Here is an 18,383-nt window from a genome sequence, read left to right on the forward strand (position 1 = left end):
CATGACAGACTGACCAGGTGAATCCAGGTGAAAGCTATGATCCCTTATTGATGTCACCTGTTAAATCCACTTCAATCAGTGTAGATGAAGGGGAGGAGACAGGTTAAAGAAGGATTTTTAAGCCTTGGGACAATTGAGACATGAATTGTGTATGTGTACCATTCAGAGGGTAAATGGGCAAGACAAAAGATTTAAGTGCCTTTGAATGGGGTATGGTAGTAGGTGCCAGGCGCACCGGTTTGAGTGTGTCAAGAACTGCAACGCTGCAGGGTTTTTCACGCTCAACAGTTTCCCGTGTGTATCAGGAATGGTCCACCACCCAAAGGATATCCAGCCAACTTGACACAACTGTGGCAAGCATTGGAGTCAACATGGGCCAGCATCCCTGTGGAACACTTCTGACACCTGGTAGAGTCCATGCCCCGACGAATTGAGGCTGTTCTGAGGGCAAAAGTGGGTTCAACTCAATGTTAGTAAGTTGTTCCTAATGTTTTATACACTCAGTGTATATCTCTATAAATTTCAAGATAAATAGCGAAGGATTGGGCTGTACAATATTATTCCACAGTAAAGGAAAGACAGAAGAGAGATGGGACAGACAGACAGACAGACAGACAGACAGACAGATAGACAGACCCCAGACAGCAGCTTTTTTCTCTACACTAAAAATCAATCTGAGCATGCTGTTTCTGCAGGCCCAACCTACCGGCGATGGTTGCTCTTTTTGGCAGGATAGTGACAGCTCCCACTGCTGCCTCCTCTAGCTGGTGGATAGGGCTGTTCTTGGCTCCCCAGCTGTCTGAGCCGACCCACAGGAAATGACCCACCTGGTCCGCCCGCTTACTGGCGTTCAGGATACCCCTGCAATCAGACACATATAGATTATATATAATATAATAGGACAGGACAGGATAGGATAGGATAGGACAGGACAGGACAGGACAGGATAGGACAGGATAGGACAGGATAGGACAGGACAGGATAGGACAGGACAGGACAGGACAGGATAGGACAGGATAGGATAGGATAGGACAGGATAGGACAGGACAGGATAGGACAGGATAGGACAGGACAGGATAGGACAGGACAGGACAGGATAGGACAGGGTAGGACAGGTTTGTGGTATATGCATCGTGCTTAAGAAAAGCCCATAGCCGTGGTATATTGGTCATATACCACACCCCCTCATGCCTTATTGCTTAAATATAATGCTATAATATAATACTATAATATAATGATAGAATATAATGATATACTATGTATAATACTATAATATAATGATAGAATATAATGATATACTATGTATAATGCTATAATATAATGCTACAATATAATACCATACTATAATGCTATACTATAATGCTATACTATGTATAATGCTATAACATAATGCTATACTATAATGCTATACTATATATAATGCTATACTATGTATAATGCTATACTATGTATAATGCTGTACTATAATGCTATACTATGTATAATGTTATAATATAATGCTATACTATGTATAATGCTATACTATAATGCTATACTATGTATAATGCTATACTATGTATAATGCTGTACTATAATGCTATACTATGTATAATGCTATACTATAATGCTATACTATGTATAATGCTATACTATGTATAATGCTATACTATGTATAATGCTATACTATGTATAATGCTGTACTATAATGCTATACTACGTATAATGCTATACTATGTATAATGCTGTACTATAATGCTATACTATGTATAATGCTATACTATGTATAACGCTATACTATGTATAATGCTGTACTATAATGATATACTATATATAATGCTATACTATGTATAATGCTATACTATGTATAATGCTGTACTATAATGCTATACTATGTATAATGCTGTACCATGTCAGTTGGACCTGGTGTGCAATTGACCAATAAAGTGATCTTAAGATGTTGTTGTTGTTGTTGTTGTTGTTGTTGTTGATGGAAGCGCTCTACAATAGAAGGTTTATATACTGTACTCTCATTCAGTGTCTTAAAAACAGGTGCTAGAGGAATGCTCATCAGAAAGTAAAAGAAAATTCCACAGACTGAGTTCTATCATTTATCCTCCCATGTGGTTCCTTGAAACAACACTCCAACCCTTTGATGAAGATCAAAAGGTTCAATACTTTGTTTCAAAAAACCACCTGGGACTATAGAACGTTGTGTGTGGAGTCACTGGGCTTTTACTTGTTGTCACACAGTATGCTTGGTGAGATAGTGAACAGGAGATACATACTGCTGTGACAATGGAGCCTGCTCAAAAATGCGTCAGCATTAAAGTAAACATTATTGAAGTGAATTCAGTTGCCGACCTCCTGAACTGTCTTTTAGCGTTTCAGTTTTAAATCCCGAGGACTGAGCAGCCTTTCAGCGGTCCAGACAATATTAAAAATATTGGTTAGCACGCTAGCACACGGCCAATGCCTAGGCTTTAGCTTAAAGGGCTAACAACAAGTAGATACATACCTTATGTCCTCATCTGAGGTGAAGAGGACGACTGCCCGAGCGTAACGCGTGTCCAGAAGCAGCCTGATGATCTTGTCGAAGTTCTCCTGCTTGTGATTGTGAGGGATCTTCAAGGACTGAGCGATGCAGATCCCACCTGAAATGGAAAATAATGAGCTTCAGGTGAGGTACTTCAAATTGGGAGAATAACTTAGAAGAAGAACGAAGAATCCAGTTTGTGATGCCAATTGTGTAAGGTCAACTTCTGTGCAGTTATAATGGCCAGACTGCCAAAACAAAAACACTAGCAATTTTCCTCAAAACCACATCCAGCCAATTACCCAAACATCCCCATACACATTGATTTGAACCGAGGTACAGTACTTCACAAGTCGGCATGTGGCAAAAAAACTTTTGGATTAACAAGATCACAATATTAGCACATACTTCAGGTTATATAACATACCTTACAATGCTGTACAATATATGAAATGGCACACAGATAGGTTGAAAATAAATTACGGTGGGCTTTGCATCAACGTTGATTCAACCAGTGTGTGCCCAGTGGGAAGGCTTTTGCACACAGTCATTCATTGTAAATCTTGGCGTCTGTTACTATCCCATATCGTCAAGTCCATATTAAATAGCTACTCTACAGTAGACTCATAGGGTCCATAGCTGTGTACAGTGCATTCGGAAAGTATTCAGACCCCTTGACTTTTTCCACACATTGTTACGTTACAGCCTCATTTTAAAATTGATTAAATTGTTTTTTCCCCCCGCATAAATCTACACACAATACCCCATAATGACATAGCAAAAACTCATTTTTTTTTAGAAATGTTTGCAAATGTATTAAAAATAAAAACTGAAATATTACATTTATATAAGTATTCAGACCTTTTATTCAGTACATAGTTGAAGCACCTTTGGCAGCGATTACAGCCTCGAGTCTTCTTGGGTATTACGCTACAAGCTTGGCATACCTGTATTTGGGGAGTTTCTCCCATTCTTCTCTGCAGATCCTCTCAAGCTCTGTCCGGTTGGATGGGGAGCGTCGCTGCACAGCTATTTTCATGTCACCCCAGAGATGTTAGATCGGGTTCAAGTCAGGGCTTTGGCTGGGCCACTCAAGGACATTCAGAGACTTGTCCCGAAGCCACTCCCTGCATTGTCTTGGCTGTGTGCTTAGGGTCATTGTCCTGTTGGAAGGTGAACCTTCGCCCCAGTCTGATGTCCTGAGCACTCTGGAGCAGGTTTTCATCAAGGGTCTCGCTGTACTTTGCTCCATTCATCTTTCCCTCAATCATGACTTGTCTCCTAGTCCCTGCCACTGAAAAACATCCCCACAGCATGATGCTGCCACCACCATGCTTCACCTTAAGGATGGTGCCAGGTTTCTTCCAGACGTGACACATGGCATTCAGGCCAAAGAGTTCAATCTTGGTTTCATCAGACCAGAGATCTTATTTCTCATAGTCTGAGAGTCCTTTAGATGCCTTTTGGCAGGCTGTCATGCGTCATGTGCCTTTTACTGAGGAGTGGCTTCCGTCTGGCCTCTCTACCATAAAGGCCTTATTGGTGGAGTGCTGCAGAGATGGTTGTCCTTCTGGAAGGTTCTCCCATCTCCACAGAGGAACTCTGGAGCTCTGTCAGAGTGACCATCGGGTTCTTGGTCACCTCCCTGACCAAGGCCCTTCTCCACCAATTGCTCAGTAATAAATTAGCAAACATTTTTTTTTAAACTGTTTTCGCTTTGTCATTATGGGGTATCGTCACAGCAGTATGTATCTGCTGTGACAATACCTTTAACAATAACATTAAAAATATATATTTTTATCCATTTTAGAATGAGGCTGTAACGTAACAAAATGTGGAAAAAGTCAAGGGGTCTGAATACTTTCCGAAGGCGCTGTATGTTGAACAGGGAAGGAAAGTGAAATGACAGAATAATGTTGGGTAGATTTCACTGAGTCGATATTCCTGTCACAAACCACAACGTTTTAGCTGGGAGTTAAAAAACATCTCTGTTTGGTATTATGGTCCTGACTGTAAGAAACACATTTCATTATCAGGTTATTTTCATAAATTCCATGTCAATGACAACATGACCCAGGGTCCCATGCACGCCACATTAGCTCACGGAGCTAACACAAGTCTTCAGGGCTTGAGGTAGGGTTATTCATCGAGCAAACATGGCTCACAGAAAGGGCTATGGCAAAGTTAATCATCACACAAACATGTCTCACAGAAAGGGCTATGGCAAAGTTAATCATCACACAAACATGGCTCACAGAAAGGGCTATGGCAAAGTTAATCATCACACAAACATGGCTCACAGAAAGGGCTATGGCAAAGTTAATCATCACACAAACATGGCTCACAGAAAGGGCTATGGCAAAGTTAATCATCACACAAACATGATTCTCAGAACCGCTTCTATTACATGTATGGGTTGATGTATGCTATGGACTGCAATATTACCAGCTTTTGTGGTAAAGAGACATGGCACAACTGCTCAAAATGTGCAAAATTCTATCGGTGTGTTGGGTTAAAATTAGATCCTTATTCTTACATGTATTAACAGAGATCACCCAAAAGCACTGAACAGACACCTGCTGAAGCCGGAGGCTTCCTCAGACACCTCAAACATGTACAACAGCATGTATTTACAGCTTCCCCTTGACAGCAGCATGCTAACTATCCCCACAATATTTATTTGACAGACTTTTAAAATGGAGGGCATGCAGAGTTATATCACCCTCTAACCAGGAGCTGCACTTTTAAGAGCATGGAGACTCACATCCGGAACAGTGATAAAATGAAGTAGGCCTACACTGGATAACAAAAAGCTATAAAGTACGGTGGCCCAGAGAGATAAAAAGCAAAGCAGTATATTAAATTACTGTGATGCTAAATAAGCTGCATGGTTAAAATAACATAGCATGTTCTGTCCCGGCCTACCCGCGAGGCACACACACAGATTTCTGTTATTGTTGTCATGACTCAAGAGTATTCTGGGATGGAACCTAACATTGTGAGTGTTGCATGCAACCAGCAATGAACCCAAAACATTATACAGTAGGATATGAAACATAACTGGATGTTTTGTGGCACAAAGTATAGATACTGATTATACAGATCAACGAGAACATTTTATTGACCTAATTACTAGTTTATCCGTGTGTCATCCATGTATGATCATTATGTTATTATGTGCACATTGCGCCGTGTGCAGTTCGGAGTGTTAGCAAAGTGCATGTAGACTTACTATACGTATGATTGCATTGTCCGTCTCACAATCTAACATGGATTCAAGACTTCTAAAAAAAGGCAAATAATCCAAAATAAATGATGGACATAGAACTACTGCTTCAGAAGAGAAGTCCCCAGATAGAATCAGATTGGTGTGTGTCTGTCTGGCCTTTGTTTTCGCTCTCTGGTCCACTTCAGCCTGCAGCGAAACAGAGACAATCACCAGGCATCTGTTTACCCTCACTGATGTCTCTGAGTTAAGACACAAACCTGAGCTCCCCTGACCCTTTGGATTGAACTGACATGACGGAATTGTTCTGTCACCTATTGTTAGCCGAACCAATTAAATTGCTCCAGAGAAGATGTCACCGCACATTCAGAGATTGAGCTTAACACGTTCTGTGAGTTTGACACATTCCATGCTCGCTTCGAGGCAGACAATACCGAGCCATCCAGGAGGACTATTGCTGCTCCGGACGAACAGGTGCTTTCGCTCTCCGATGTGGAAGTGAGGAAAACTCTCAAAACAGTGAATACTCACAAAGCCACCGGCCCAGATGGCATCGCTGGACGCATCCTCAGAGTATGTGCTGACCAGATGGCAGGCATCTTCTCTGACATTTTCAACCTGTCCCTCTCCCAGTTTGTAGTCCCCACCTGCTTTAAGGCGACCACCATCGTCCCAGTGCCCAAGAAAAACAAGGTGACATCCCCGTCGCGCTCACCTCGGTCATCATCAAGTGCTTTGAGAGGCTGGTCATGGCCCACATCAAGGCCAGCATGCCAGGCACACTGGACCCACTCCAATCTGCCTACCACTCCAACAGATCCATGGAGGATTTCCATCGCTATTCACACGGCCGTTACACATCTGGACAAGAGGAACACCTATGTGAGTTCAGCATTCAACACTATTTTTCCCTCCAAGCTCAGAGCCTTGGGTCTGAACACCACCCTCTGCAACTGGATCCTGGACTTCCTCACGGGCAGGCCACAAGCTGTGAGGATTGGCAACAATACCTCCTCCACACTGTCCTCAGTCCTCTGCTGTACTCCCTGTTCACCCACAGCTGCGTGGCTTTGCACAACACCAACTCCATCTAGATTGCTGACGACACCACGGTTGTAGGCCTGATAACCAACAACGACGAGTCAGCCTATAGGGAGCAGCTATGTGAACTGGCATTGTAGTGTCATGAGAACAACCTCTCCCTCAACGTCAGCAAAAGAAAGTAGTTGATTGTTGACTTCAGGAAGCAGAGGGAACATACCCTGATCCACATCAACGGGACTGCAGTAGAGAGAGTCACGAGTTTTAAGTTCCTTGGCGTCCACATCACTGCGGACTTGTCATGGACCAACATGACAACAGCGTCTATACTTCCTAAGGTGGCTGAAGAAATTGGTTATGCCGCCCCAGGTCCTCTCCAAATACTACCGCTGTACCATCGAGAGCGTCCCGACCGGTTGCATAACGGCCTGGTACGGGAATTGCTCTGTCCACAACCGCAAGGCCCTCCAGTGAGTGGTGAAGATTGCCCAGTACATCACTGGAACCGTACTCCAACCCATCCAGGACATCTACTCGAAACGGTGCTTAAGGAGGGCCCGCAGCATCATCAAGGACCCCAGACACCGCAGCCACGAGCAGTTCTCTCCTTTACCGTCGGGCAGACGGTATCGGAGCATGAGGTCTGATACCAACAGGCTCAGAGACAGTTTCTATCTACAAGCCATCAGACTGCTGAACACTTGAACTGGAGTGACCACCTGCTCTAATCCATGCCTTTGCCTGGTACATGCATAGTATAAACTATTATAAAGTGTGCCTAATTTGATAAGAAAAAATGAAGCCTTCACTGTATTCAGCTATAGATGTACACTGGATGAGTATTTCCTTTCTCTGAATGAAGAGACATTCCCTGACCCTCTGGTTTTATTAGCAACATATTGATGCAACACAAAACACCAACAGGAGACAAATAGGTGATGCATTATTATTTTTGTCTTGACCAGAATGCTAGATGACAAAGTAGTTCCTTTGGGAGCGAGAGTGAGAGAGAGAAAGAAAGAGAGAGAGAGAGAGAGAGAGAGAGAGAGAGAGAGAGAGAGAGAGAGAGAGAGAGAAAGAGAGAGAGAGAGAGAGAGAGAGAGAGAGAGAGAGAGAGAGAGAGAGAGCGAGAGCGAGAGAGAGAGAGAGAGAGAGAGAGAGAGAGAGGCCTCAACCCAGTGTCTCTCAGAGCGTTCACAGTCAGCCCACTGACACCCCTATCAGATCATAGCAAAACCACAGTCTACTTGAACAGAGCAATACTCAATCACGAGGCATCAAAGCCAAAGGAACTGAATAATATTAAGAAATGCTATAGATGGAAGGAAAGCAGAAACCTACCAAAAAACTATTAGGCAACAACTAATTCAATCCCTTTGACCTTTCAGCTTCCCTATCAAATCTAAAAATGCCAAGCAGATAACCTCAGAAAATTAAAAACAATGACAAATGTTTTGATGACGAATGTAAAAACCTAACAAATAAAACGAGAAACCTACTCAACCAAAAACATAGAGACCCAGAAAACCAGAGTCTACGCCATCACTATGGTGAATCACCAAAAACAATACAGAGATGCACTACGGAAGAAGAATGAACAGCATGTCAGAAATCAGCTCAATGTAATTGAAGAATCCATAGACTCTAAACACTTCTGGGAATATTAGAACACACTAAAACAAACAACAACACGAAGAGTTATCTATCCAAAAACGAGATCACTGTGGTGAATCACATGGATAAACCACTTCTCCAATCTTTTTGCCTCTATAAAAAAGAACAAACAGCATAAACATATAAATGATTAATTACAAAGCATAGAATTAGCTATTAAAGACTACCAGAACCCACTGGATTCTCCAATTACATTGAATGTAGTACAGGAGAAATTACAAACCCTCCAACCCAAAAAGGCCTGAGGTGTTGATGATATCCTAAATGAAATGATAAATTATACAGACCACAAATTCTAATTGGCTATAGTTAAACTCTTTAACATCATCCACAGCTCTAGCATCTTCCCCAATATTTGGAACCAAGGACTGATCACCCCGATCCACAAAAGTGGAGACAAATTTGACCCCAATAACTACCATAGGATATTTATGTTTTATTTAACCTTTATCACATAAATATCCTATGACAAGAGAGACCACAACACTACATGAAGAGACACCACAACACTACATAAAGAGACACCACAACACTACATAAAGAGAGACACCACAACACTACATAAAGAGACACCACAACACTACATAAAGAGACACCACAACACTACATGAAGAGACACCACAACACTACATAAAGAGAGACACCACAACACTACATAGAGACACCACAACACTACATAAAGAGACACCACAACACTACATAAAGAGAGACACCACAACACTACATAAAGAGACACCACAACACTACATAAAGAGAGACACCACAACACTACATAAAGAGAGACACCACAACACTACATAAAGAAAGACACCACAACACTACATAAAGAGAGAGACCACAACACTACATAAAGAGAGACACCACAACACTACATAAAGAGAGACACCACAACACTACATAAAGAGAGACACCACAACACTACATAGAGACACCACAACACTACATAAAGAGAGACCTAAGACAACAACATAGGATGGCAGCAACACATGACAACACAGAACGGTAGCAACACAACATGACAACAACATGGTAGCAACACAACATGGCAGCAGCACAACATGGTAGCAGCACAAAACATGGTACAAACATTATTGGGCACAGACAACAGCACATTATCAACGAATTGGTGAGGGCACTAGAACAGTCTGCAGCACCCGGCCTCACCCTACTAGAATCTGAAGTCAAATGTCTACTGTTTGCTGATGATCTGGTGCTTCTGTCCCCAACCAAGGAGGGCCTACAGCAGCACCTAGATCTTCTGGGGTCCTCTGTAGCTCAGCTGGTAGAGCACGGCGCTTGTAACGCCAAGGTAGTGGGTTCGATCCCCGGGACCACCCATACACAAAACATTTATGCACGCATGACTGTAAGTCGCTTTGGATAAAAGCGTCTGCTAAATGGCATATTATTATTATTATTATTATTCTGCACAGATTCTGTCAGACCTGGGCCCTGACAGTAAATATCAGCTAGGCAAAAAAAAAGTCCAGTTGCCAGGTCCACAAATACAAATTCCATCTAGACACCGTTGCCCTAGAGCACACAAAAAACTGTACCTACCTCGGCCTAAACATCAGCACCACAGGTAACCTCCACAAAGCTGTAAACGATCTGAGAGACAAGGCAAGAAGGGTCTTCTATGCTGGCTAATAATACTTGAATCAGTTATAGAACCCATTGCCCTTTATGGTTCTGAGGACTGGGGTCTGCTCACCAACCAAGAATTCACAAAATAGGACAAACACCAAATTGAGACTCTGCATGCAGAATTCTGCAAAAAACATCCTCCGTGTACAACAGAAAACACCAAATAATGCATGAAGAGCAGAATTAGTCCGAAACTCGCTAATTATCCAAATCCAGAAAAGAGCCATCAAATTATACAACTACTAAAAGGGAAGTGATTCACAAACCTTCCATAACAAAGCCATCACCTACAGAGAGATGAAAAATGTATGCACTCACTAACTGTAAGTCGCTCTGGATGAGAGCGTCTGCTAAATGACTAAAATGTAAATGTAAATTAACATGGAGAAGTGTCCCCTAAGCAAGCTGGTCCTGGGGCTCTGTTCACAAACACAAATACAGTGCCTTGCAAAAGTATTCATCCTTCTTGGCATTTTTTCTATTTTGTTGCATTACAACCTGTAATTTAAATTTTTTTTTATTTGGATTTCATGTAATGGACATACACAAATGAAAAAAAATATCAAAAAAATAAATAACGGAAAAGTGGTGCGTGCATATGTATTTAACCCCTTTGCTATGAAGCCTCTAAATAAGATCTGGTGAAACCAATTACCTTCAGAAGTCACAGTATATATACACCTGTTCTGAAAGGCCCTAGAGTCTGCAACACCACTAAGCAAGGGGCAACACCAAGCAATTTTATTGTATTTTTTATTTCACCATTATTTAACCAGGTAAGCCAGTTGAGAACAAGTTCTCATTTACAACTGCGACCTGGCCAAGATAAAGCAAAGCAGTGTGATAAAAACAACAACACAGAGTTACATATGGGGTAAAAAAACATAAAGTCAAAAAATACAACAGAAAATATATATACAGTGTGTGCAAATGTAGCAAGTTATGGAGGTAAGGCAATAAATAGGCTATAGTGCAAAATAATTACAATTAGTATTAACACTGGAATGCTAGATGTGCAAGAGATTATGTGCAAATAGAGATACTGGGGTGCAAAAGAGCAAAATAAATAACAATATAGGGATGAGGTAGTTGGGTGGGCTAATTTCAGATGGGCTGTGTACAGGTGCAGTGATCGGTAAGGTGCTCTGACAACTGATGCTTAAAGTTAGTGAGGGAGATAAGAGTCTCCAGTTTCAGAGATTTTTGCAATTCGTTCCAGTCATTGGCAGCAGAGAACTAGAAGGAATGGCGGAAAAAGAAGGTGTTGGCTTTGGGGATGACCAGTGAGATATACCTGCTGGAGCGCAGACTACGGGTGGGTGCTGCTATGGTGACCAATGAGCTAAGATAAGGCGGAGATTTGCCTAGCAGTGATTTACAGATGGCCTGGAGCCAGTGGGTTTGACGACGAACATGTAGTGAGGACCAGCCAACAAGAGCGTACAGGTCACAGTGGTGGATAGTGTATGGGGCTTTGGAGACAAAACGGATGGCACTGTGATAGACTACATCCAATTTGCTGAGTAGAGTGTTGGAGGCTATTTTGTAAATGACATCGCCGAAGTCAAGGATCGGTAGGATAGTCAGTTTTACGAGGGCATGTTTGGCAGCATGAGTGAAGGAGGCTTTGTTGCGAAATAGGAAGCCAATTCTAGATTTAACTTTGGATTGGAGATTCTTAATGTGAGTCTGGAAGAAGAATTTACAGTCTAACCAGACACCTAGGTATTTGTAGTTGTCCACATACTCTAGGTCAGACCCGTCGAGAGTAGTGATTCTAGTCGGGTGGGCGGGTGCCAGCAGCGTTCGATTGAAGAGCATGCATTTAGTTTTACTAGTGTTTAAGAGCAGTTGGAGGCTACTGAAGGAGTGTTGTACGGCATTGAAGCTCGTTTGGAGGTTTGTTAACACAGTGTCCAATGAAGGGCCAGTGTCCAAACAAAATGGTGTTGTTTGCGTAGAGGTGGATCTGAGAGTCACCAGCAGCAAGAGCGACATCATTGATATACACAGAGAAAAGAGTCGGCCCAAGAATTGAACCCTGTGGCACCCCCACAGAGACTGCCATAGGTCCAGACAACAGGCCCTCCGATTTGACACATTGAACTCTATCTGAGAAGTAGTTGGTGAACCAGGCGAGGCAGTCATTTGAGACACTAAGGCTATTTAGTCTGCCAATAAGAATGCGGTGGTTGACAGAGTCGAAAGCCTTGGCCAGGTCGATGAAGATGGCTGCACAGTACTGTCTATTATCGATCGCGGTTATAATATCGTTTAGGACCTTGAGCGTGGCTGAAGTGCACCCATGACCAGCTCGGAAACCGGATTGCATAGCGGAGAAGGTACGGTGGGATTCTAAATGGTCGGTGATCTGTTTGTTAACTTGGCTTTCAAATACTTTCGAAAGGCAGGGAAGGATGGATATAGGTCTGTAACAGTTTGGATCTAGAGTGTCACCCCCTTTGAAGAGGGGGATGACCGCGGCAGCTTTTCAATCTCTGGGGATCTCAGACGTTACGAAAGAGAGGTTGAACAGGCTAGTAATAGGGGTTGCGACAATTTCGGCGGCTAGTTTTAGAAAGAAAGGGTACAGATTGTCTAGCCCAGCTGATTTGTAGGGGTCCAGATTTTGCAGCTCTTTCAGAACATCAGCTGTCTGAATTTGTGTGAAGGAGAAGCGATGTAGTGGTAGCCAGGTGGAAAGCATGGCCAGCCGTAGCAAAATGCTTGCTGAAATTCTCGATTATTGTAGATTTATCGGTGGTGATAGTGTTTCCTAGCCTCAGTGCAGTGGGCAGCTGGGAGGAAGTGCTTTTATTCTCCATGGACTTTACAGTGTCCCAAAACTTTTTGGAGTTAGTGCTACAGGATGCAAATTTCTGTTTGAAAAAGTTAGCCTTTGCTTTCCTGACTGCTTGTGTATATTGGTTCCTAACTTCCCTGAAAAGTTGCATATCGCGGGGGCTATTTGATGCTAATGGAGTACGCCACAGGATGTTTTTGTGCTGGTCAAGGGCAGTCAAGTCTGAGGAGAACCAGGGGCTATATCTGTTCTTAGTTCTGTATTTTTTGAATGGGGCATGTTTATTTAAGATTGAGAAGAAATTACTTTTAAAGAACAACCAGGCATCCTCTACTGACGGAATAAGATCTATATCCATCCAGGATACCTGGGCCAGGTCAATTAGGAAGGCCTGCTCGCTAAAGTGTTTTAGGGAGCGTTTGACAGTGATGAGGGGTGGTCGTTTGACCGCGGATGTCACGCCCTGGCTCTGGGGACACTGTTATGTTGAGCCAGGGTGTGTAGATCTATGTATTCCATTTCTATGTTGGCCAGTGTGGTTCTCAATCAGAGGCAACGAGTGTCAGCTTTGGCTGGTTGTCTCTGATTGGGAACCACATTTAAACAGGCTGTTTGCCCACAGTGGTTGTGGGATCGTGTTCGTGTTGGTTTGTGTTTGACCATTGACTGTCACGTTATCGTTTTGTTATTTTTGATCGTGTATCATAAATAAAGAGTATGTTCGTCTGCAACACTGCGCCTTGGTCCTCATCTGTTCCCGACGATCGTGACAGAAGATCCCACCAAGACTGGACCAAGCAGCGTGTCCAGGAGCAATCGCCAGGGAGATCTCTAGCAGATCTCCTTCGCCTCCTCGACTGGGTCAAGCCGGGTGAGGAAGAGAAGGGCCGGACTTGGAAGCAGAAGGGCGAAAGTCTGGCGAGGGACATGGAGACCTGGTCCACGGGTAGGAGAGACGCCCAGAACATTTTTAGGGGGGGGCTAACGCCGTGGACGACGGGCCAGCAGGAGACCGCGACAGAGCGGCCCAGCGGGTTGGCAGAGGAGGCCGCCAGGTTACGGGGGCCACTGGTCGAAGAGGGGATGGAAGGTGTAGAGGCACGGCGAGAGGTACTGGGGTGTGTTACCAGTCCGGTCCGGCCCATTCCAGATCCCTGCGTAGGGCCAGTGGTGTGTGTCCCCAGTACGGTCCGGCCTGTTCCTGCTCCCCGCACCAGGCCAATGGTGCGAGTCTCCAGCCCGGTCCGGCCTGTTCCTGCCACTCGCACCAAGCCAGGGGTGCGAGTCGTCAGCCCGGTCCAGCCTGTTCCTGCTCCACGCAGCAAGCCAGGGGTGCGTATCGTCAGCCCGGTCCGGCCTGTTCCTGCTCCCCGCACCAAGCCTATGGTGCGCGTCGCCAGCCCGGTCCGGCCTGTTCCTGCCACTCGCACCAAGCCAGGGGTGCGAGTCGTCAGCCCGGTCCAGCCCGTTCCTGCTCCACGCCCAAGCCAGGGGTGCGTATCGTCAGCCCGGTCCGGCCCGTTGCTGCTCCACGCACTAAGCCAGGGGTGCGCATCGTCAGCCCGGTCCGGTCCGTTCCTGCTCCACGCACCAAGCCAGGGGTGCGATCGTCAGCCCGGTCCGGCCCGCTCCTGGTTCCCGCACCAAGCCAATGGTGCGCGTCGCCAGCCCGGTTCGGCCCGCTCCTGCTCCTCACACCAAGCCAGTGGTGTGCGTCGTCAGTCCAGCACGGCCCGTGCCTGTTCTCCACACCAAGCCAGTGGTGGGCGTCGTCAGTCCGGCACGGCCCGTGCCTGTTCCACTGGTGCCTGGTCCGGCACCGGTCAGATGCGTTACGCCGGAGCTAGAGCAATCCGCTCCATCAGTGTGCTGTCCAGCTCCGGCCAGCGGGGCCAGACCCGGACCAGGGGTACTTTGGGGGGTTGGAGAGGGAGTGGGGATCAGGCCCGGGCCGGATCCGCCGCCAAGGCGGAGTGCCCACCCGGTCCCTCCCCTGTGGTATTTAGTTGGCGCGGTCGGAGTCCGCGCCTTTAGGGGGGGGGTACTGTCACGCCCTGGCTCTGGGGACACTGTTATGTTGAGCCAGGGTGTGTAGATCTATGTATTCCATTTCTATGTTGGCCAGTGTGGTTCTCAATCAGAGGCAACGAGTGTCAGCTGTGGCTGGTTGTCTCTGATTGGGAACCACATTTAAACAGGCTGTTTGCCCACAGTGGTTGTGGGATCGTGTTCGTGTTGGTTTGTGTTTGACCATTGACTGTCACGTTATCGTTTTGTTATTTTTGATCGTGTATCATAAATAAAGAGTATGTTCATCTGCAACGCTGCGCCTTGGTCCTCATCTGTTCCCGACGATCGTGACAGCGGACCGGTTACGGACACAGGCAATAAGGCAGTGATCGCTGAGATCCTGGTTGAAGACCACGGAGGTGTATTTAGAGGGTAAGTTAGTCAGGATGATATCTATGAGGGTACCCATGTTTACGGATTTAGGGTTGTACCTGGTAGGTTCGTTGATAATTCGTGTGAGATTGAGGGCATCTAGTTTGGATTGTAGGATGGCCGGGGTGTTAAGCATATCCCAATTTAGGTCACCAAGCAGTACGAACTCTGAGGATAAATGGGGGGCAATCATTTCACATATGGTGTCCAGGGCACAGCTGGGGGCTGAGGGGAGTCTGTAGCAAGCGGCAACAGTGAGAGACTTATTTCTGGAAAGATGGATTTTTAGAAGTAGAAGCTCAAACTGTTTGGGCACAGACCTGGATAGTATGATAGAGCTCTGCAGGCCATCTCTACAGTAGATTGCAACTCCACCCCCTTTGGCAGTTCTATCTAGACGGAAAATGTTATAGTTGGGGATGGAAATTTCAGAATTTTTGGTGGCCTTCCTAAGCCAGGATTCAGACACTGCTAGAACATCAGGGTTGGCGGAGTGTGCTAACGCAGTGAACAACTCAAACTTAGGAAGTAGACTTCTGATATTAACATGCAAGAAACCAAGGCTTTTGCGATTACAGAAGTCAACAAATGATAGCGCCTGGGGAGTAGGAGTGATACTGAGGGCTGCAGGGCCTGGGTTATCCTCTACATCACCAGAAGAACAGAGGAGGACTAGAATAAGGATACGGCTAAAGGCTTTAAGAACTGGCGGCACCATGAAGACCAAGGAGCTCTCCAAACAGGTCAGGGCTAAAGTTGTGAGGAAGTACAGATCAGGGTTGGGTTAAAAAAAAATATCTGAAACTTTGAACATCCCACAGAGAACCATTAAATCCATTATAAAAAAATGGAAAGAATATGGCACCACAACAAACCTGCCAAGAGAGGGCTGCCCACCAAAACTCACGGACCAGGCAAGGAGGGCATTACTCAGACAGGCAACAAAGAGACCAAAGATAACCCTGAAGGAGCTGCAAAGCTCCACAGCAGAGATTGGAGTATCTGTCCATAGGGCCACTTTAAGCTGTACACTCCACAGAGCTGGGCTTTACTGAAGACTGGTCAGAAAAAAGCCATTGCTTAAAGAAAAAATAAGCAAACACGTTTGGTGTTCGCCAAAAGGCATGTGGGTCAGATGAGACTAAAATTGAGCTTTTTGGCCATCAAGAAAAACTTTATGTCTGGCGTAAACCCAACACCTATCATCACCCCGAGAACACCATCTCCACAGTGAAGCATGGTAGTGGCAGCTTCATGCTGTGGGGAGGTTTTTTATCGGCAGGGACTGGGAAACTGGTCAGAATTGAAGGAATGATGGATGGGGCTAAATACAGGGAAATTATTGAGGGAAACCTGTTTCAGTCTTCCAGAGATTTGAGACTGGGACGGAGGTTCGCCTTCCAGCAGGACAATGACCCTAAGCATACTGCTAAAGCAACACTTGAGTGGTTTAAGGGGAAACATTTAAATGTCTTGGAATGGCCTAGTGAAAGCCCAGACCTCAATCCAAATGAGAATCTGTGGTATGACTTAAAGATTGCTGTACACCAGCGGAACCCATCCAACTTGAAGGAGCTGGAGCAGTTTTGCCTTGAACAATGGGCAAAAATCCCAGTGGCAAGATGTGCCAAGCTTATAGAGATATACCCTAAGAGACTTGCAGCTGTAATTGCTGCAAAAGGTGGCTCTACAAAGTATTGACTTTGGGGGGAGGGGGAATAGTTATGTATGCTCAAGTTTTCAGTTTTTTTGTCTTATTTCTTGTTTGTTTCACAATAAAAAATATTTTGCATCTTCAAAGTAGTAGGCATGTTGTATAAATCAAATTATACAAACCCCCCAAAAATCCACTTTAATTCCAGGTTGTAAGGCAACAAAATAGGAAAAATGCCAAGGGGGGTGAATACTTTGGCAAGCCACGGTAGACCCCACAGAGCCCCAGGACAGCAACAGCAACACAATTAGACCCAACCAAATCATGAGAAAACAAAAGGAGAATTACTTGACATATTGGAAAGAATTTACCAAAAAACAAAGCAATTGGAATGTTATTTGGCCCTAAACAGAGAGTACACGGTGGCAGAATACCTGACCACTGTGACTGACCCAAAATTAAGGAAAGCTTTGACTATATACAGACTCAGTAAGCATAGCCTTGCTATTGAGAGAGGCTGCCGTAGGCAGACCTGGCTCTCAAGAGAAAACAGGTTATGTGCACACTGCCCACAAAATGAGGTAGAAACTGAGATGCACTTCCTAACCTCCTGCCAAATGTATGACCATATTAGAGACACACATTTCCCTCAGATTACACAGACCTATAAAGAATTCCTAAACATATCCAATTTTGATAAACTCCCATATCTACTGGGTGAAATACCATAGTGTGCCATCACAGCAGCAACATTTGTGACCTGTTGCCACAAGAAAATAGCAACCAGTGAAGAACAAACACCATTGTACATACAACCCATATTTATGTTCATTTATTTTCCCTTTTGTACTTTAACATTTTGCACATCATTATAACACTGTACATAGCCATAATGTGATATTTGAAATATGTCTATTCCTTTGAAACTACTGTTCATTTTTTATTGTTTATTTCACTTTTGTTTATTATCTATTTCACTTGCTTTGGCAATGTAAACATATGTTTCCCATGCCAATAAAGCCCTTTGAATTGAAATGAGAGAGAGAGCACAAGATAGAGGCAGAGAGAGAGCGAGAGAGAGCGAGAGAGAGCGCGAGAGAGGGGGGATACACAGAGTGAGAGGAAACTGAGAGAGAGAGAGAGAGAGAGAGAGAGAGAGAGAGAGAGAGAGAGAGAGAGAGAGAGAGAGAGAGAGAGAGAGAGAGAGCGTTAGAGAGGTGGTGTCTGTTTAATGGCAAGGACAAAACATTACTGTTCAAGTCAGCCAGTGTGTGTTTGTCATATCAGGGCCGGCATCTTTGTAAACAACTTGGTATTTTCCATTACCGAGGCTCTGCGTTTAATAACACAGCAAAACACAAGGTCAGTGCCCAGAGACAGAGAG

The 18,383-nt window shown here is 44.6% G+C and overlaps 1 protein-coding gene across 1 annotated transcript in view; it reads right to left on the reverse strand.

The window, feature by feature from the left end:
- LOC121577905 (metabotropic glutamate receptor 7) overlaps positions 1-18,383 on the reverse strand; it is a 233,129-nt gene that overhangs the window by 150,455 nt on the left and 64,291 nt on the right. The window contains exons 2-3 of the mRNA XM_045223727.1: positions 2,495-2,630; positions 707-861 (exon numbers count right to left, since the gene is read on the reverse strand). Coding sequence (XP_045079662.1) covers positions 707-861; positions 2,495-2,630 — 291 coding nt within the window. The remainder of the gene's footprint in view (positions 1-706; positions 862-2,494; positions 2,631-18,383) is intronic.

Source organism: Coregonus clupeaformis, chromosome 12 (assembly GCF_020615455.1).
Source record: "Coregonus clupeaformis isolate EN_2021a chromosome 12, ASM2061545v1, whole genome shotgun sequence".
NCBI lineage: Eukaryota > Metazoa > Chordata > Actinopteri > Salmoniformes > Salmonidae > Coregonus > Coregonus clupeaformis.